General features: G+C 53.5%; 1 protein-coding gene across 4 annotated transcripts in view; it reads left to right on the forward strand.

The window, feature by feature from the left end:
- Positions 1-772: 772 nt before the first annotated feature.
- Spns2 (SPNS lysolipid transporter 2, sphingosine-1-phosphate) overlaps positions 773-20,903 on the forward strand; it is a 38,702-nt gene continuing 18,571 nt past the window's right edge. For 2 of the 4 annotated variants that reach the window (XR_015045029.1, XM_021177881.2), the window contains exons 1-2: positions 773-1,301; positions 15,967-16,032. Coding sequence is in view for 2 of the 4 variants with exons in the window: in XM_021177881.2 (XP_021033540.1) it covers positions 932-1,301; positions 15,967-16,032 (436 nt within the window). In the remaining 2 variants the exon portion in view is untranslated. Of the gene's footprint in view, positions 1,302-15,671; positions 15,857-15,966; positions 16,033-20,903 lie in introns of those variants that run through there. The other 2 variants (XM_085829834.1, XR_015045028.1) reach the window with 2 other exon arrangements.

Below are 20,903 nucleotides of genomic sequence, written 5' to 3' on the forward strand. Positions count from 1 at the left end.
ATTCCCTCTCTTTCTCCTTCCTCGTTTGTCTGAGATTGGATCTCTCCTGACTCAGCCTCCCAATCGCTGGGGTTACAGGTGTAGGACACCCTGCCTGGCATTGAGGAGGCCCTCCTGGTTCTTTTGGGCTCTAATCCGAGCCCTGGTTCTCACAAGCTCCACTCTATGGGGGTAGAGATATGGTCAGAGTGAGCCCAGGGTAGGTCGTAGCCTGGAGGTGCTTCTCTAGAGAGGAGAGCAATGGACCTTCATGAGGTCTGTGTCCTGGGTCCACCAATTATGTTTCTTAGGTTGCGCTGCCTAAACAGACTGGATTAAGGTGAGTAACTGTTGGAGCCAGTTCTACAACAGGTTCCCCAGTTTTGACCATCTGAGACTTTTTTTTTTTTTTTTTTTAATGCGTAACTTAAGCCATGGGCCTTCCTCGGCCTCAGTCAGGGGTCCTCTCCCATCGCAGGGTCAGGGTGGAAGTTGAGTAGGGTCTGGGGTACCCTTCTTCCCTCACCTAAGTCCTAATCGGTGCTGCAGCTCCCTGCAATCGCTTCCTGATCCCCGAGGGTTCCGTGGCCGCAGCGCTCCTGCGTGACTTGCGCCCCCGTCAGGCGGGTGGGGCTCTGCCGCCAGGCTCCCCCGCACCCCCCGGGGCAGCACGTGCGGGGCGGGGCTGTGGCTTGAGCCCGGAGGTGATTGGGCACACGAGCTTGGTGGGCGGGGCCGGCCGCAGCTGTCAGAGCCGCCGGGGCCGCGCGTCTCACTGACTGAACAGTAGCAGCGGCGCAGCCAGGGCTGGAGCCCGAGCGCAGAAGCCGACGGGCCGGGCCGGGATGGTGCAGAGGCGGCTCCGCGGCGCGCGCACGCACTGAGCGGGCCCGGGCTGGGCCTCGCGTCCCCCGAGCCCCCCGCGCCCCCCGCCGCCCCGGCCCGGGCCGGCATGATGTGCCTGGAATGCGCCTCGGCGGCGGCGGGCGGCGCGGAGGAGGAGGAGGCGGACGCCGAGCGGCGGCGCCGGCGCCGGGGGGCGCAGCCAGGGGCTGGAGGTAGCGCTTGCTGCGGGGCGCGGGGTGTTGGGGGCGCTGGAGTCCTGTCCGCCGACGAAGAGGTGCAGACGTTGTCCGGCAGCGTGAGGCGGGTCCCGTCCGGACTCCCCAGCATCCCCAGCACCCCTGGCTGCGCAGCCGCTGCCAAGGGCCCCAGCGCGCCGCAGCCCAAACCCGCCAGCTTGGGCCGAGGGCGGGGGGCAGCCGCTGCCATCCTGAGCTTAGGCAACGTGCTCAACTACCTGGACAGGTACACTGTGGCAGGTGAGCAAATGCCCCATCCAGCCCGAGGACCAGGGCCCTTCCATCCCAGATGCCCTAGGGAGCTTTTTTTTTTTTTTTTTTTTTTGGTTGCCAGCTCCCTAGATCCAAGCCCTCTGGAGAGTCCCTAAGGACCCTCTGTTCAAGCGATGCTTTCGTGTTCCATGGGTCCAATCCAAAGCACCCCACGCTCCCCGTGTCAGGGATTGGTGGAGTTTCCACCCCTGGAGCAGCTAGTGAGCCTTCGCCAAGCCCTTGACGGCTCATCCGTTGTCCTCCCAGAGTCTCCTCTGCGTCCCTCTTGCCTTATCGCCTGTGCGCCCCCTTCCTCTACAGCCGCAGGTTCCCCCGGCCTCTCCTCCTTTTCCCTTAGCCCAGGCCGTCTGTGCGTGCACGGCCCGTCTGTTCCTTCTTTTCTCGGTCTCAGCCACCCCCCTGCATGCGTGCGGCCAGTGTGTGCGCCTCTTGCGGGTGTGCGCCAAGCAGCCGGAGTGTGTGCGCGCGTGGCGGCGCGGATATGTATGTGTGAGCTTGTAAGCGCGTGGCTGACAAAGGCTCGGGCCTGCGGGGAGCCGAGGGAGGGGCGGGGCGGGTCCGTGCTGCCTGGGGACCCAGGATGCGGTTTGCAGCTGGCCCTGGCTTGAGGCCTGGAGACGCCTCCTTCTGCTCCATGGCGCTTGGAGCCTGGAGCAGGGCATAGGCCTGGGGGCGGGAGCTGTTGGGGGGTGGGGGGGTCTAAAGAGAGGCAGCCTCATGCTCCTTGAGCATCTCTGCGACTCAGCCCCAGGTTTGAGACTGAAATGGATACAACTGGGTTTCTATCCTGAATGTGCTTGATGTGTGTGTGTGACCTTGGGCCAGTTTCAGCTTGTGTTTAGGTCTGTTTCCGTTTGTGAATTGATCCCTGGGCCTCTTAGTGTGGATGTGACTCTGGGATTCTATTCTGCTGGCGTCTCTCCCTGTCTTTACAGGGGTCAAGACGTAGGGACCTGTCCTAGAGCTGGCCCTGCCTGAGGGATAATGCAGCTTTGAAAAGAAACGCTGGTTAGGCTGGTCTCCGGGGCTCCCTGTGGAGGAGTGCAGTTGTGGGGGGGTGGGAACTGAACATGAAACCCACAACCTATCCCACAACCTAATATGAAAAAGGGGAGAGGAAAGGGGAAGAGAGATGATTTGGATATTTTACGCCTCACTAAAGAAAACTCAGGGATGATTGGGAAAAGAGAGCCCTGACATAAACCACACAACTACATGCCACCTGGTACTTGGGTGCTCTTTTTTGGGCCTTAGTCTTTTCCTATCTTGGATAGTTTTGTGTCAAGTGGAAGGAAAGCACTCTGCCCCTCCCCCACCTTGCATGTACACCCACCCACCTGCTCTCTGTCCCTTCCTAGGGGTAAACATGAAGTAGGTGCCAGTGGCATCAATTTTTGGGTCAGGCTGTCCCAAGAGACTGTTCCCTTGCTCTAGTAAGCAAGAGCATGGTGTACCCTCAAGTGTGCCAACCTACTACGCATGTGATGTGCTGCCTAGGGCCCACCTTGTGAGGACAAGCCAGAGAACATTGGAGGCTCTCACTTTGCAAACCAGGCTCTTTCCAGCTGGGGGAAGTCAGGCCCTTGGTTAGCCCTATCCAAGATTGCCCAGTGGGGTGATCAGCAAAGCAGGTGTTAGACTTCCTCTTTCCCCCCACCCCACCACCAGCCTGGCCTGAGTCTCTTCTATCTCTTTGGAAGTATTGTTGTGGCTTTTAGTTCTGTCCTGGTTGTTTTATTATGGCCCCAGGCCACTACTTCTGAGGTTCCTAGAGGAACCCATGGCCAGGGGGGCAGAGAGGGGAAGATGGGATCAAGGAGTGGGTTCTTATCTACCTTTGCCAATACTTGGGTCAGAGCTGGAGAATGAGATAGCAGATTTCTGGTAAACTGATTGGGGTAGGGGGCAATGCAGTTGGGGAGGGAGGCCTGGAAGGCTCTGGACATACACTGCCTGAGCTGTGTATCTTTCAGCGTCCTGTCCAGGGTTGTAAGCTTGTACACTACCCCCACCCCACCCCCAACACACAGACATCATTTCCTCTCCGGATAAGCCTGCCTCCCTTTCTTTATGATGGCCTTCCCTCCCCCTGCCCCTGAGTTCAGTTTTTAGGAATATTTACAATCTCTATGGTGACTACCATGGCTTTCAGGGTCTTGTGCCAGGACCCGAGTCCACCTGTTGCCTGCTGGTCCTGCTGGGAAAGAGGCGGGCATGTAGACACTCTGCTGTGTGGGCACTTTTGATGTTTGTGCCCACCTGACCCCTAAGAACCTCACAGTCTGGTCCCAACAACCTCATCAAAGCATGGGGGAGTTTCTGCTTTGCTTTATATCACTCCTGTACAGTTCTGTTTGCTCATAGCATAGCCAGTTCTGTCCAGAGGAGCACAATGCAAGCTACATACGAATGCCAAAATGTCTGGTTTTCAGACAGAAAGAGAGCAGGTGCAATTAATATATTTTATGTGTATGTGGGCACGTGTGAGCACAGGTTCCTGCGGGTGCACGTATGTATGTATGTGGGTGGGTGGGTATGGAGATGGGAAATCAGTCTCAGGTGTGATTCCCCAGCAGCGCCACACTCTGAGTCGGGGTCTCTCATTGGCCTGGAGCTTGCTGATTAGGCTAGAGTGACTGGCTAGTGAGTGCTCTGGAGACAGCTGTCTCTTCTCCCCAGTGCTGATTACAAGCACTCTTGTGAGCACAATAGCATGCTGTCGAGTTTAAAAACTATTTACTTTAGTTTGCCTGTGGGTGGGTGTAGAGGTCAGAGGACAACTAGCAGGAATTGGGTTTCTCCTTCCACGGTTAGTTCTGGGAATTGGACTCAAGTCGTTAGTTTTGATAGCAAAACCCCTTATTCTCCAATCACCCTCCCCCACCAGACCCCATGGGTTCTAAGGTTAAAACTCAGGCCTTCGTGTATCAAGCACTTTAGTAGACCAATACATTTTATTTAACTGGACATGTCCAATGAATTTGTTGTTATTCTGGGATATTTTTACATTTCCTTTAATACCGTCTTCCACATCATTGGATGATTTGGATTTACTATCCCAGCCTGGGTCAGACTCTAGTGGCTGGGTCATAGGGAGGATGCAGTGCAGGGTCAGAGTCTTTGCCACCAGAGGTTGTATCCAGCTGCATCACAGCCGTCACCCAAGCCTTCTGTGGGCCGAGTTCTCCTCCACCTTGGGTGGTATGGAATGAATGAGAATGTACCCGCAGCACCTGGGCGGAGGCCAGATACCTGGGAGGCCTTCACCAAATGTCAGCTGTCTGCTTGTTCGTGCAGAAGCCCGAGCAGTGTCCCTAACCAGCATGTCCTTCCTCATTCTCTCTGTCTATGACAGTCCTTCTCAGGCTGTCCTTCAGGATACCTTTGTGAGAGCCCCTCCCTACAGCACCAGGGCCAGTCTCAGTCCTGGGAACTGCAGTGGCTTCTGCCTCTGTGCTAGCATTCCCAGCGCCACCCCGTGATCCAGGTAATTATGGGCTCTTCTTAATCCATGGGAACCCCCTTAGGGCAGTCAGCCTCAGACTTAGGAAGGAGGCCTGGGTCCCCATTCTCTGCTCCCATGCACTGGTTCTCTTGGATAACACTGAGTTAGCCCAGCAACCTGGTCTATTGCCTTCTTGTACAGATGGAGAAAAAGACAAAGGTACCTGTGGCTTCCAGGTCAGGAGGAAAGTTCCCTTTCTGGCTCTGCTTCCTGGAGCTAGAGTGGCCTCTCCCTCTAGGCACTCATCTTCCAAGGGTGGTCATACAAGGGTGGCACATACTTGTGCTCCTGGAAGCAGGCCCAGCCAAAGAGAGCTGGCCTGGACTCTAATTGTGGTTGACGAATGACTGTTTGATAACCAACATCCTTCCCCAACTTCTTCAGAGCACCTGTGCCCTTCCCAAGACCTATTTCCTGTCCCTCTGATCCAGCCCGTGGCACCTGGAGTTGGGCGTCATTGTGGGGGCTGGTGAGGAGAGACAGAGCCTTGCCCTGGGGGAGTCCTTTTCTGCCAAAGAAGCTGAGACCAGTATCCATGGCAACCACTCACTAACACAAGCCCAGAAGGAATGATGAGCGCAGGGACCCTGCCAGGAACACAGGCCTGGCAGGCGTGGGGCTTCCCTTGAGCTTCAGGGCTGGGTCCTGAGCCGTGATGCCAGGCTGGGGCCCACTCTTCTTCTAGCTCTTTGTTTTCCCATCTAGTTGAGTCTGTTTAGGGCAGACATATGGGGAAACTGAGGCCCAGGGTATCAAGTCACACTTCAGGGTCTTTCAGCTCCACCACTACCACTCTGAATAGAGACGGTCACCCTAAGGGTAAACACGGTCCTTTCCACCTTGGGTATCCCTATCCTGGCTGCTGCACGGCTGCACTGTGGGGAATCCCTACCAGGGCTCTGGGTGTGGTATCCAGATCAGCTGTGCCCAGGTAAGCTTCAGAGTCCTGGAATGCCAGGTGACTCAAGGCCGACTGGCCAGCCCCGTGCCTCTGCTTCCTTTTCGAGGCTCTTCCTGTTGTTCCTGCCCGCACCTCTACCGTTGGCCTCTCAGAGGTCAGTACCTCTCACAGGAAGTGCCCAGGGCTCCTGACAGCCTGGCTAGGCCTCGGTGTCCCGTTTTGTGGTTGGGACAGGAAGGCTGCAAGGTCTGCAGGTCACAGCCTAGTCTGATATGGAGCCTAGTCTGATATAGTGCTGTGGACAGTTGGGTCTGTTTGGAGAGAGGGGACACCCTCACCCCTTCCTCAGATCCTTTGACTGTAGGAAGTGGCTTTTGTTTCTGCTTGGGCATGGGGGCCTGAAATTTTGAGGACAGATTGAGATAACAAAGGAGGCAAACAGAATACTGGTCTCTTCCCCAGACTCTGAGTGACTTCTGTGCTAAATGTCCTGCTACTTACTGGCTTTGCCAGACTAAACCTTCTTTGCTGTGTGATTCAAGATGTCTCCTATCCCCAAATCGATATTCCATGATTTTAGTCTTTTTTTTTTTTTTTTTTTGGTTTTATCAAGACAGGGTTTCTCTGTGTAGCCCCGGCTGTCCTGGAACTCACTCTGTAGACCAGGTTGGCCTCAAACTCAGAAATCCGCCTGCTTCTGCCTCCTGAGTGCTGGGATTAAAGGCATGCACCACCATCCCCCGGCTCTTTTTTTTTTTTTTTTTTTTTGCTGTGTCACTCCAAAGGTGTTGTGGGCACTTGGTCTCAGAAAAACCTTTCTGGTGTCTCTGGCTCTCCCTAGACCTCCATCTCCCAGAACCATCAACCATGGATCCCAGGAGCTGCAAACGCTGACTTCAGTTTCCCTGCAGATCTTGTCAGTGTCTGCCCTTGTTTCAGAAAGTTTTTCTCCTCTCTGGTCTGAGACAGGTGTCTGACACTTACTTTATTTTTTAAAATAATTTAGGTATAGTTATTTTTGTGTGTGTGCTTTGCCTGCACGTACATCCCATGCTTGCCTCATGCCCAGGGGTGGGGTGAGAAGAAGAGATCAGATACCCCGGTTAGAGATGCTTGTGGGTCACCACGTGGTTGCTGGGAATTGAACCTGGGTCCTGTGCAATGCAAGGGCCATAAGTACGCTCAACCACTGAGCAATCTCTCCATCAACCTCTTCCTCTCTGAGACAGAATTTCTCATGCAGCTTAGGTTGGCCTTGAACCTGCTATATAGCTGAGTATGACTTTGAACCCCTGACCCTCTTGCCTTTACCTCCCAAGTGCTGGAATTATAGATGTGTGCTGCCATCCCTCGTTTATGAAGTGCTAGGATTCAGACCCAATGCCAGGCAAGCACTCTACCAACTGAGCTACACCCTCAGCCTAGCTCAGCTCCAGGTTTTATTTTTAATTTAATTTAACAAATTTTTACATTTATTTATCATACGTGCACATGTACCATAAGCAGGCTTGTGGAAGCCAGAGGACAACCTACAGGAGTTGTTTCTTTCCTTCCATAGTGTGCATGCCAGGGGTTGAACTCTGGTCATCAGGCTCGGTGTCAGCACCTTTACCTGATGAGCCATATCTCCTAGTTTTAAATGGCCTGTTTTTGTTTCCATCATGGCACATGTCCCCTCAATAGGGTCACTGTCTCCCTCCAGCCTCAAGAGGCTGGCATATCTGTGATCTCAGTGTGCACGGGAGGCTGGCACAGGCTTGGGTAGCAGTTAGATGATCCAGCCCTGCCAACCTCAGAACACCTTCTTTGGGATGGGCAGGGCACTGGTTAGCTGGACAGGCAGAGGATCAGGCCCCCATGAAGAGGCTGAGGCTCTATGGCCATAGCTGGTTTGTGGATTCTGCCCTTTTATCCTGGCCAGGATACACAATGAACCTCTGAGCTGGCATTTCCTGGAAGGAAGTGAGACGAAGTGGGGTAGGGCTGTCCTTGTCTGCCCAGTCTTCAGTCTGGACAATGGGGGCCTCCTTACCTCAGGTGGAGCCACTTCTGGGCATTCAGGAGGACATTTGGGAGGGCACCGTGGTGGTGGCTTTCCCTGTCTCACCTGTGGATGAGGCTGGGCCTGGCACTGCAGTGAGATCCTGTGAGGCAGAGAGCCAGTCTGCTGGAAGTCTGGTTCTCTCCTGTTGCTGGGAGGGGTGAGCAGGCAAGGATAGTGCACGGCCAGAACTGGGGGACAGGGAACACAGTCTCGGTCTATATCTCTCCTTCGGCCCTCAGCTAAGCTGCAGAATTTGCTCCATCCAGTCTCCCAGCACTCAGCTGTGGCCTGTCTCTGTGTCATTGTTGAATGAGACTCCCAGGCAAGCATCAGGATTTGGCTGTGTAGATTATGAGGGGCTAGGCCTGGGCAGAGGGGTTGCTTCTGTCAAGGATGTAAGGACAACCGGTGTGGGTGGTGTTGAGAGGAGACTTGGACTGACAGTGCGAGCCCAGGCAAAGCCCCAGAGATTGGAAGCCAGCTTAGCCAAGCTCTTGCTTGGTCCCTGGCTGTTGTCCCATGTACCTCTTAGATATGAGTCCCCCCAGGCTCTGTGGTTACTAGTGAAGGACACAGAAGGCTTGAGCCAACCCAACTCAGACCTCTTATCTCTTCCCTCTGCTCTTTTCCCCATGCCTTGGCCTCCTATCACCTTGATGGTCATACTGCCACACCTCTGAGGGTCAAGATAAAGCTGTGGCCACCTTGTCTCTGGCCCCTGGTGATCTGGAGGAGTTGCCGGTCCAGGCCAGGGCTGTGTGGCTAAGCTGGGAAGGAGTGGCCGTGCAGTGCCCCCAAATTGCTAAGGCTGAGTCTGGTTCCAGGAAAGGCAGCCCCAAATGATAGAGTAGAACCACAGGCCAGTGGCTGGTCCCACCCACCCTGGCAGGAGTTAGATGAGGAGGGGCATCTCCAAGGCTGTTGGAGGTGTGTGGGAGGTCTCTAGAGTAGGGAGGGCTTTTCCTAGGGTCCAAGGCTCCATCCAGGCTAGGGCTCTTTACCAATATGGCCCCAGCCAGAGTCGCTCTAGACTGTGCTGATATTAATGGTTTTAGCTTTGCAGAGCAGTGTTGGAGAAGCGGGCTCACCGTGTGTGAGTTTAGAACATACACAGTGAGGTTGTGTGAGGATGCCAGGCCACTTTTTAAGTCAGCAGCCGAGGCTCTGAGGACGGGGCAGATGGGTTGGTCAGCTTGTTCCTGAAGGACAGGCAGAGGTTGGTCTGAGAGTGTGTGTGCCTGGGCTGGGTCCCCAGGCTGTGGCTTCCTGGCTGTAGCCACCCAGAGCCAGGCTCTTGAGCCTCTGTAATTACCAGGGTAGAAGCTGCCAAGCACTGGATGGGAAATACTCCCACAGGGAGCCAGTGCCGAGGCTGCCACACAGGGACCAGGTTTCTGAGGGGAACTGACAGAAGGCAGGGTGGGCATCCCTTCAGATCCCTAGGACCTGCTTTTCAGATATCCACCTCAGTTCAGAGAAAGGAAACCTGAAAGGAGAGTCGTCTGCGCTGCAGCTGTTCGCTGCCCCTCCACTTAAATATCAGGGGTAACCATATGACATGCATGGAGTACCTACCATGTGCCAGGCACCATTCTAAAAATATTTCACATGGACTAATCTGTGCAAGCCTCCTAGCAATCATGGAAAGCAAAATTAAGTCGTAAAGATGGGAACTAGCTCAGAGAAGTTAAGTAGCTTTCCTATAGTCACACAGCAGGGAAGGTAGAAAAGGTAGGATTTAAACCCAGATGGTCTGGCCCTGTAGACCCTGAGAGCTCAGCTAAGCTGACTGCTGCTTAATGAAAGGCTGAGGCAGGTGAATGTGGTTTGGGGGACAGGTGTGAGTGCCACCCAGACTGTTCTGGATAGTCAAGCAGGAAGAGCTCTCAAAATCATTCTGTCTTGACCTTGGATCTGAGGTTGCCTAAGGCAGGGCTTCCAAGGGCAGTGCACCTTTTTCATTTTCCTTTTTTTGGGGGGGTGAGGGTATATGTAGAGCAGGTTGGGATTAAAGGGGTGTACCACCACACCCAGCAATGTGGCCTTTTCTTACATTCAGCCTTTTGAAGACTCTGGTGTCAACAGGATGGGCTTGGCTGGAGGAGGCCTGGCATCCTGAATCAGGGGTTGGTCTCTTGGGGCTACTGGTCATGATGGGGGCTCCCCAGGAGCCTCTGGGACAGCTGGAATATGAGTGGGAACAAAGAGTGCACAGTGCTAGGGTTTCCTGAGGGTCACAGGCTCAGCAAGAGCCTCAGAGGCCTAAAAGATACCCTGGTGGGTATGACCTTGGAGGATGAAGTAGATCTTAACAAGTAGCAGTGGACATCCCAGGAAAGGGGCATGGCCATGCTTGGGACTGGGAAGGGCCAGTCACATGGACTACTGATTTGCCTGGCCAGTGACTTTTGGCCATTGTGTTTATAGATTTTTGGTTCTGGGAATCGACCTGGAGCTTATGCATGCTAGGCAAGTGTTCTGCCACTGAGCTACATCCTCAGCCCTCTCTTTACTTAAAAAAAAAACAAAAAACAAAAAACAAAAACTTTATCTTTAGACAGAGTTCCCCTATGTATCCTTGGCTGTCCTGGAACTCACTACATAAACCAGGGTTACCTCCAACTCAGAGATCAGTCTGCCTCTGCCTCCTGAGTGGGGAGATTAAAATTGTGGTATGCACATACCTGCTTTCTTTACTTTTTATATTTTATGACACTGTCTAAGTTTCCTGAGATGGCTTTAAGCCTTTCATCTGGCTGCCCCAGCCTCCCAAGTAACTGGGCTTACAGGTATGTAGCACCAGGCCTGACAGGGGCAGCATATTGTAAAGAAGGCATTCTCTCTAAGAGTGACTGAAAGTCCTGGGCAGGTTTTCGACCAACCTAGTTTCTCCGTTTTGTCCATTTATTCAGGAAAGAAATGTGGTTTCAGGAAAGTGAGTAGTCACAGCTAGAGCTTGGTGCTCTGTGCATGTGTGTGTGTGTGTATGGCAAGTCAGGTCACATCAGCCATAGAGAACTATAGAAGGCTCTGGGCAGCCATAGGCAGGGAGTTAGCATCCTCCCAGCACTCTTCACCTTGTTCTGGTCTGTTGTGGTATCACTGAGCCAGAGGCTGAGTCAGCAGATCTTAAAGAAGTTGTGGGTGAGTCTGAAGCATGACCAGAGCTGACATCCACCAGGCTGGCGATAGCATTAGCCCCTTGAGTCTAGGAATAACCTTGAGGATTCTAGAGGCTCAGCCTAGGACCTGGAACCCAGTTAGTGATTGCTAAATGTTTATGAGGTCTAGCTGCAGGAGCGATGAGCAGGAGCAAGCAAGGGCTAGAAGCAGGAAAACTGTCAGCTAGGCTAAGCAGTGAAGAAGAAAAGAAACTGGACTTGTCTGTGAGGCTTGGGGCTTTCAGGAGGGCTAAAGGTGACTCCTAAGGTAGCCTGGGTGTTCAGTGGCTGCTTAGGGGGTAGAACCTGCTGGCAGCTGTGGAAAGAGAGCTAGGAAACTGAAGGATAAGAGGAGGGTCAGTGAACCACCAGAGGTGGGAGTAGGGGGCGTTGCCCATCCTGAATGGGGACACAATTTGGAGGGCAGAATTCTATTTTTGTCTTGTTTTGTTTGGAGGGTCTTATTCAACCCAGGCCTGCCTTGAACTTGATATATAGCCAAGGGAATCCTCCTGTCTCTCTACCTCTTGGGTGATGGGATTAGAGGTATCACGCACCACCATACTTAGTATATGAAGTGCTGGGAGTCAAATTCAAGGCTTTGTGTGTGCTAGGCAGGCCGTCTAGCCACTAAGCCACATCCCCAGACTCATGGGGGGTGGGCAATTTCAAGAGCTGCTTCTGTGAAGGAGGGAGGGGTGCTGCCCAAGTGGACATGTTGGGGTGTGCCCACAACACAGATGCATATGGTGTGGAATGGTGGGTGGAGGCAGACACCAAGAAGAGGCTGAAAGTCGAGGTACCAGATAGAGGCTGACAGATGCAGGATACAAATGAGGAGTGGAGAGCCTCCCCCAGAGGGGTGTGATGGCTGTGAATGAATTAGAGAACTCAGAGATTCTATTCCAGAATGTGTATCCTTGGGAATGGAGACCTTGTGGCCAGGGAGCCCTTCTGAATGTGAGTTCGGTGGCTTCCTGGAGAGGTTAGCCTATGACTGGAATAGGTGTGTGTGTGGGGGGGGGGGTACCCTGCTGGGGTGGGAATCTCACCTTGCCCGCTGCCTGGTTGGAACTGGTGGGCCAGGAGGCTGGGCTTGGACTGAGCTGTGGGAAGCTGCTCCTGGGCGTGAGGCCCATTCTGTGACCCAGCAAACCTCAGCCTCCAGGAAAGACTAAATGTAAGGCTGTGGTCAAAAAGGGAGGATGTGTGTGCCTGCGCCAGGCTGGAGCCCAGAGGAAAATGTGAGCCAGCTGTGAGCCTGCTGTGACACATGCTTCCCGTGCCAGTGGCTATCGGGATCCTGATCCCATGTCACCCCACTTCCCTCCAGGCCAGCAGGCCAGAAAGAGCCAATGACCTAGAAAGGCTCAGAGGGGTCTCTCTCTCTCTCTCTCTCTTTTTTTTTTTTTTTTTTTTTTGGTTTTTCGAGACAGGGTTTCTCTGTGTAGTCGTGGCTGTCCTGGAACTCACTCTGTAGCCCAGGCTGGCCTCGAACTCAGAAATCCACCTGCCTCTGCCTCCCGAGTGCTGGGATTAAAGGCGTGCGCCACCATGCCCGGCTCAGAGGGGTCTCTTGATGGAGCCCCTGATCCTCAGGAAGGTTACTCAGGCCTTACACCCACAGCGTTAGGGCATGCGGCAGAGGGGATTCCAAGCTTCCTGTGCCCTGGTTTCTAGACTTCCCAGGAGTTCCTGGGGACCATGGATGCCTGTCTGCATAGGGGGAAATGGAAAAGGCTTCCTGGAAACAGAAGCAAATGTCAATCTGAAAAGCACTGGATAGGGAATGACCAGCTGGAAGGTTCTACAGATTTCGATACAATGTCCTTCCCTGAAAGAGGGGTCTCTTTACTTCAGACCTATGCTCTTTCTTTGGCAGTGGGTGGACAGCCACAGCCTGGGGGTGTGGGGTGTGGTTCATTCTCCTACTCCTTCCTGATCACCCATCCTTTTGGCTACCTAACACTGAAGCTGTGACTGCCCTTGTTGTGAGTTCCAGAGCCTCACTGTGGCCTGAGCCCTACCCATTAAGCTCTACATCCATCCCACCCACTGCTGTCCCTGGGGACCAGCTCTGTGCTGGGCCCTGAGCTAGGGGATGAATACAAAGCAGTAAGAGGCAGGGGTAAATCTAGCGGCTGTGAGGGAATCTGTGTTTGATTTTTTTTCCTGCCTCCTCACAGAGCCCCAAAAGTCATTGGAATTTTCAAAATAATTAGCATATTTGGCATGCTAATGTTGACTGATGGCAGTGCCCCCAGGGAGTCTCAGTATAGGCCTGGTCACTGAAGGCCCAGGAGGGGTTGGAAGCCTGGACAGAGGGGGAGCTGAGCTCATCCACCAAGGGTCAACGAGTCAGGCCTGGAAACAAAGCCTCTGCAAAAATCCCAAAGGACTGGAGGGCGGGCTGCTGGGAGGTTCCTGTGGGTGTTCCTGTAGATGATGTTTTAAGAGGTGAGGAGGCCCTGTGTCCCTCTCCATGAATCTCAACGCAGGCATTGTTCTCTGTGTACTCTGAAATCTCTGTCACAGATGTGTGTGTGTGTGTGTGTGTGTGTGTTCCCTTGAGTTCTGTGAACTGTGCTAGCAAATGAATTGAATTTGGGATTATGGAAATCTCACAGGGCAGCCTGGGGGTTAAAGCACCTGTGCCGGGGAACAGCCTTGGGACTGTTATATATAGTGACTCACTATAGTGAGTCTTCACCCTGAGGGGGTCTGATTACTCCTCAGGTGGATACTGTCAGAGCTGAAGTGTTTCCCCCACTTGTGTCTGCTGCCGACACCATGGCCTGTGTGTTGTGTGGGGATCCCCTACCTTGCTCACAGAGGCCAACTGATATGAGAGTACAAAGAAACAAAGCTTGTTTTTTTTCCCCTTCAGTATTTCCAGACCTGGTTTCAAAGCCCGTGTCCAGCCCGAGGTGCTAGATCACAGTGGCTTCCTTCCTCTTAGCTTTAGGTTATTCATGTGCAGAACCGAGGTGGCAACTCAAATGCCAGGCAAGTGGCAGGATCAGATTTGCCATGAGAGTCTCTCGGTACCAGAGTTCACCAGGAAACACTTGCTAATACATTAGTTCCCAGTCACAGTGGGTCCCATGAGCTTACCCCCATGACCATGTGTGTCTTCCCCTGTTGAACTAGCTCATCCTGACCCATCTTTGGGATGGGTGCTAGTATCAGAACAGACCAGCAAGCGCTGGGCATTGATGGACTGAGGGTGGCAGGAGGAAGAGAAATAAGGGAAGTCTGCTTAGAAGAGGAGGCGTGGACGCCAGTCTTGCAGGGGTGGCAGGGATCACTATAGTGAGTAAGCCTTGGGCCAGGACAGAGAGGAGGTGTTTGGAGGGAAGCAGGCACTGGGTAAGTTGGGAGGTGGAGCTGTCATCCAAGAAGTGGGGCGGGAGGGCAGGGTTGGCAGAACTGTGGACCTGTTTGTTGACTGTGACCTGAGGAAGGGTTTGTACACAGAGGAGCCATGGGTGACAGTGACTGAGAGCAAGGCCTGGCTCACAAAAGAGAGTAGGCTGGGGGCTGGGGGTTGGGGACTGGGAGGTGAGTGTGGGTGATTCCCCAAGGTTGGTGCTGCCTCTTGGCCTCTGAGGCTGGTCAAGGGTACCTCTGGTCCCATATAGTGACTGTGGCCATCTTCAGACCTAGCTCTTACTATCCAGCGTTGTGGCAAGGGCATTGCCCCATTAGACCTTGGTTATTAAGTCATTAGCTGGGCCTCACACTGCCTCTTCATTATCGTAATTATGGTGAATCCACTCAGGGAATTAGAGAGGAGGTTGCTTTCTCCCGGCTGTCAGGCTGCCAGTCACCAGCTAGGCCTGGTCCTGCAGCCATGGAGTCCCCTCAGATTCCCAGCAGAGTCTAGAGAGGGACAATGACATTTGGTGCCCCCACCCCATCTACTATAAGAACCAGACACCATGCTCAGCAATCCCTGTCTCCCCCTTTCGGTGTTGGTAACTTTGGGCATATGGTTCTTGTACCTTAGTTTCCTTACCTGTCCAGTGGGATAACAGTGCCAGTCTTGCAGGGTTAGATGAGTAACCCAGAAACACAAACCGCCCATCACCGGTAATGCTGTTATTGTCAGACAAAGCTCTAGGTTCCCCAAGGGCCTCTGCTCCGGTGCGGGCAGCTATTGAAGGGAGGGCGTTGTCTCTTCCTCTTCTCCTCCTAACCCCCTCTCTGTGGTAAAGGACTGTGGTCCTTCTGTCCACAGAGATAAGCCTGGTGGGACCTGGGGCTAGGCTTCTGGGGTTGTGCTAACTCTGAACACTTGGCTAAGAGCTACGGAAGCCCCCACGTAGCCATGGCTCTGTCAGCAGTGAATGGTTTGTAGGTTTTCTGTAGCTTCTGTGTACAGAGCCACAGTGGAAAGCAAAGGTGGTGGAAGCAGTCATGGCCTCTATGACCTTCCCCAGCCTAGAGTCCCCCTGAGGCCTGCATCCTGTGTCTGGAAACTACAGTCCTGGTCGTGAGAGCAGCTGGCATGAGTGGTGTGTGTGTGTGTGTGTGTGTGTGTGTGTGAGAGAGAGTGCACTTGTGTATATGTTGCTTTAAGTCACCTTGCCAATGTTCCTAGCCACTAGTCTTTTCCATAACTGGCTGTGGCTGCTCTCTGCTCCTTATCTGAGGACTTTGTAAAGGGCAGAGAGCAAGGCCTGATCCCTCACTCAGGGTTGAGCCACAGGCAAGCCAAAGGTCAACCTCATTGAGTTACCACAGAGGAACCTCACTCTGCCTCATATTTCAGGCTCATTTCATGGCTGATGAGCAGACATCATGCCCAGCCTAAGCCTAGGAGGCCTTCAGTAGGGATATGTGGGAAGGCTGGCACCCCAAGCTTCCCAGTAGTCTGGCTAGCCTTGGCAAAGAGGAGGTCACAGCAGGGTAGGAATGCAGGAGATGAGCCCAGCTGGTCTGAGACCGAGGCAACTAATGGGTAATGGGAATGCCCTTGCATTAGACTTTGCAGTAAGCACCCTCTGTCTCCCCTCCAGGTGTTCTTCTGGACATCCAGCAGCACTTTGGGGTCAAGGACCGGGGCGCCGGCTTGCTGCAGTCAGGTGAGGCCTGTTCCTACCTCACTACCTGCCTGGGGTAGTAACTCTGCTCAGCCTTCATACTCTTGGTCTATTCTGTCCTTGTATCAGAGTGAATGAGGGTGGACATCGAAGCACAGTCCCACCGCTGCCACCCACACTGGCTCTGTCCTTCTAAGCCTCAGCTTCTTTTCCTGACAAACAAAACACATCTGCCCAAGTGGGTATAAGAGACAACAGAGAGCACAGGGCTGGGCCGGAGCCCACCATGGTGACCCTTCCTTTAGGTTCCAAGACATCATCGGTACCCGGAATCTTGGCCCAGTTGCTAACGTGAGCCACTGATCTGGCTGGTGCCAGCTGAGCCTCAGAGGCCTGCTCCTATCACTGCCTCTCCCTCCACGCCTTCACTCTGATCCACTTAGGATTCACCTCTTGAGTGACAAGGAACGCCACCACCTATCAGCTTCTGAGGAACCTGGGGTTCTTGAGTCTAGGTTCAGCCTGAGGGTCGCTGCCCCTCCTTCCTGAGATCCCAGCCTCCCAGGGGCCATCAGAGGCAGGACCTGAGGTCTTCTGCACTATTGCAAATATGGCAGAGGCCACAGAGAAAGCTCGCAGTGCAGCAGTTCCAGCCCGTCAGCTCCCCTTCTGGAGATAGAAACTATGTCTCCCTTATCCTCGCCCTCCCTTTCAGGGTCCCTGTAGGATCTGTACTCTTGGCTCCCTGGCCTCCCTACTGGCTTTGACTATAGCACCATGAGCTAAGCTGGTGCTTGAAAGCTTGCTGGAGACTCAGTCCTGTATGGAATCCAGGTTGTCTGGTCCTGACTGGGCCCCAACCTTGCTGTGTGACTCCAGCCTGTCTCTGGGTTCTTGGTTCTGGAGTTCATCTGGCTTTGAGCCCTAGACAGGCTGGTGTGTGGGAGAGCTCTGGTTTACATTCCAGCCCATGAACCCTTCCCCAGCCTGGCTGTTCTAGGAGGGTGGGGGTGGAGGGAATCTGCCTTGAACCTGCCTGACCTGTCTGGGTGGCATTCCATATGCACAATGTCCCCTAGAGCTCAGGAATGACATGGCACGAAGCACACAGCCCGGGCCCCTCAGCAGGCACCCGGACCCTGTCCCTGGGCAAAGATCCTGGATAGGGTCTATGGCTTAGAGAGAGATCTATTGACTGGCTCTGAACACTGAACTAAGTAGGGGCAAGGCCATGTGGTCTCGTGTCCCCATAGTGGTCAGGACCCTACCCCAGCAGCTGTGGCCTCCATCCAAGCAATGAGCCCAGGCCCTCCTTTCTACCTGCCCTGCAGGTCCCTCCAGGCTTTAGACTCTGTACACAGTGATCACCCACAGGAAGGGGTCCTGGCTAGTGGTAATATGGGAAGAATGGACTACACAGCATGGTCCCTGAGTTCCCAGGAACCTGGGTGAACCTCATCCCTCTGGTCCTAGCCTTGCTGATGATTTGGAAGGAGGCTGTACCCCAGCTTCTCTCATCAGCTACCCTGAGTGTGGTCAGTCCTACCTGGCCTCTCAGGGACATGGAGCAGGTATCATCCCCAAAGAATGTGGGAGGTCAAGCCCTGTTTTCTTCCGCAGCACCTCCTGAGCTGGATTCTTGCTTCATGAGAAGGCACATGGTGCCTTCTGACCTCCTGGCTGAAAGTGGACCAATACCCTACACGTATAGTCTCCTTTGATTCTTCCAGAACCCTAAAGGCTGTCTTTGCCAAGTTCACTTTCTGGTGAAGGAGGTGGTCCAAGGGAGGGGAGCAACTTGTTGAGGTCCTATGATAGAGGGACCCTGTGGTTGATGGAGTTTGAGTGTTTGGCATCACTGTGTCCCTGTCACAGTGGGTACCTCCCAGCCTTCTCAGAGTCTTGTGAGTCCTTGCCCCGTAGTCTTGACTTGCTCCCTGCAGTGTGTTGGCCACTTGAGCTGAGAAGCTGGACAGGCTCAACCAGGATGTGACTCAGTGGGTACCAGAGCAAGGCACCTAATTGGCCTGTGCCCCAGGCACCTGTCTCTTCCCTGAGTCCGATAAGGTCAGAGCTGGTTTAGGGCGCCAGCTAGGTGTTGCTGCTTGCCCGGATCAAAGGGCCAGGGCTGAGAACAGCACCAGCTTATTTGTGGGCTCCAGGGGCTTTGGGGCTGGGAGGCATGTGAAGAGATAGAGGTTTTGGCTTGGGCTTGCCCTTTCTTTTACCCCCTGGGAAGGCGTCCATTGTCAGCATCCCCTTGTACTCTGCTGCTGTCTCAGCTCTACCTCAGTAGCAGCCACACAGTAGAACTCTAGCCATTGGGTGAGCTCCCGCAATCCACGTTGAAAGGGTAGTAGCTACACAAACAGTTCCTTGGCATGCCCTGGGCGGGGTGCTATTCATGCTTAGACCCTGCTGACAAGCAGATCCTCTCCCTCAGTGGGAGTAGAAAATGCTATTCGGTTACCTCTCAAGTGCAGGGTCCAGAGTGGGAGGCTGGATAAAGGGCAGAGTGTGCACCTAGCTGTAACTGGTGGCAGGTGAGAAGGTCTTCCCCGAAGAGGGAACATTTCAGTGGGGCTTTTTTCATGCATGGGAAAGGACATCTGGTCAGTTCATCGGTAGATATCAGAGCCCCGCCCCCACCCACCCACACCTTGCTCTCCAAGCTCAAGAAAATATGAAGAGAAAACCTGTTTAAATTACATAGCTGCACTTGAAAGCTAAAGCTAGCAGGGAATTCCCAGGTGCCAGAAGCAAAGAGCTGAAGTCAAAAGCTGGTGTGGGAGATGGAGCTGAAGTCATGTTTCAGAGCTCGGAGGGCAGTTGTATCTGCTGGGCACTTGGCAGTGTTTGTAATGACATTTTCACAAAATTTTCAAACACACGCAGCACAGGATATCAAAGCAGGCGTCCCCTGAATGCTGGTTCTATAGCTCTCAGTGCATTGCTGGTCATCTTCCAGGTTGGTGGCTTTTTACCCAAAGCTCAGACCGGTGCTAGCTTAGACTTTCAGGGTCACAAGACAGACTCAGTTTCCTGCCAGGACTCAGGCAAGCTCCCAGATCCCAAGCTTGTCCAGGCTGGCAGACAGCTCAGCTGGTAGAGGTCCCACTCCCAGCAGATGTTGCCTCTGACTTTTTGCAGAGAGCCTGGTGCCAGTCCCAGTGGCCTCCGGCCTCTGTTTTCCATAGAAGCCATCTGTTTCCAGGGACCCCAGTGAAAGCAAATCCAAATGGCTCTTTAGTGAAGCCTTCGTGATCCAAAGCGGACATGGACACAGTGATGGCTCTCCCTGAAGACAAACTCACATTCGAAGTGAACAGTGCACAGCAGGACAGAGTACATGAAGAGTGTATGATGTAGTGGTAGAGTGCTTACCCCACAGGCACAAGGCCTTCTGGTCCATTCCCAGTACCAGGGGAAAAATACAGATGCCACAGGCAACTCACCTTTGTGAGAGACTGGCAGCTGGTCCTGGAAGCAGCCTAAAGAGCTATAGATAATAGGCTTGTTTTTATAAGAAGATTTTAAAAATAGATATAACTAGCCAGGCATGGTAGATCACATTTGAAATCCCAAGCATTTAAGAAGGCTCTGAATTTTGGGCTAGCCTGGACTACAGATTGAATTCAAGGTTAGCCTGAGCTAAAGTGAGACTCTGTCTCAAAAACATGAGTTAAGTGAACTAGACGCAGTTTAAGAGAAAATAAATTAGAAGATGAGTCTGAAGGAGTCAGCATCAATGCAACACAGAGAAGGGGCAGTGTGTTGTTGTTTGTGATATTACCTGGTCTTTGTGACCTGTGATTGGTCAGCTGTGACCTTCCCTATGGGGAGAATGGAGGAAGGAGAGGCAGAAGAATCAGGAAGACATTTTTGTGAAAGGCTTGAAGGCTCAAGTTCCTGGGCTTTTGTCTTAGATCGATCGATCGATAGGGAGGCAGAGAAGGCTTGAGAGCAGGGCGTGACCATGTGGTTGTATGCATCAGTGTTCACACTGTTGCCCAGTGCAGGAACGGATGGCAGAGGAGGCTGGAGGCTACTCAGGGCTTGAGTTTGTGGGGCCACAGGAAATGCCAGGATGGGGTAGGGATGGAGGAAGAGCTGGCTCAGAGTGAAACCAGACAGTGTCTTCAGGCCTTGTTCTTCTCAATCTTGATGAGTCCAGGAACATGCTCTGCTTCGCAGACCAAGGTTCCATGGGTACAGCTAGGCAGCCCCACAGCCACCCTCCCAGGAGACCCCAAAAGCCACCTATGGCTGGAGACGCCAGCACAGGCTTTCTGTCCAAAGCAGAGCATAGACAGAGCAATAGTGCTGTTCATCCTGCCTGAGGGCTGAGTGTGGACAGACCCCAGATGCCACTAGTGGAGCTATGTATGTTGCGTGTCTTCCCCATCAGTTAGAGTGGCCTGGGTTGGACCTGGATGGCAGAGGCTGCCCACGTCTGTCTGAGCATCCTCCCTGCCCACAGGATGTGGAGGGTGGTGTGTCTTCTCAAAATAGCAGCCAGCTGGAGTCTGAACTTGGGAAACAACCCTGGTTCAGCCAGACCAGGCAAGGGCAGGAGGTAGGCTTCGTGGCCACAGTGGCTTCTCTAGTACCTGCCTTGCCGTCTCTTACTCTGATGCCAGTTTCTGGGGTCATGCAGGTCCCATGTGTAGTGGGAGGGACATCTCCTACCATGGATAGAGCCACAGGGTGATTGCATGCCGAGCCCCTGTGAGGCCTGCTCCTGCCTTCTAGATGTCTGCACACTGAGTCCTCTGTCAGCCAGGAGGTAGATGTCACCTCAGGAATGTCATTCAACCTGTCATCTGTCTTATTTTTCTTTTGTGGCACTGGGGATAAAACCCAGGACCCTGAACTTGCTAGGTAAGTGCTCTGCCACTGAGCTATGTCCTAAG

Source organism: Mus caroli, unplaced genomic scaffold, assembly GCF_978045245.1.
Source record: "Mus caroli unplaced genomic scaffold, Mus_caroli_1 scaffold_13, whole genome shotgun sequence".
In the NCBI taxonomy this organism is placed as follows: domain Eukaryota; kingdom Metazoa; phylum Chordata; class Mammalia; order Rodentia; family Muridae; genus Mus; species Mus caroli.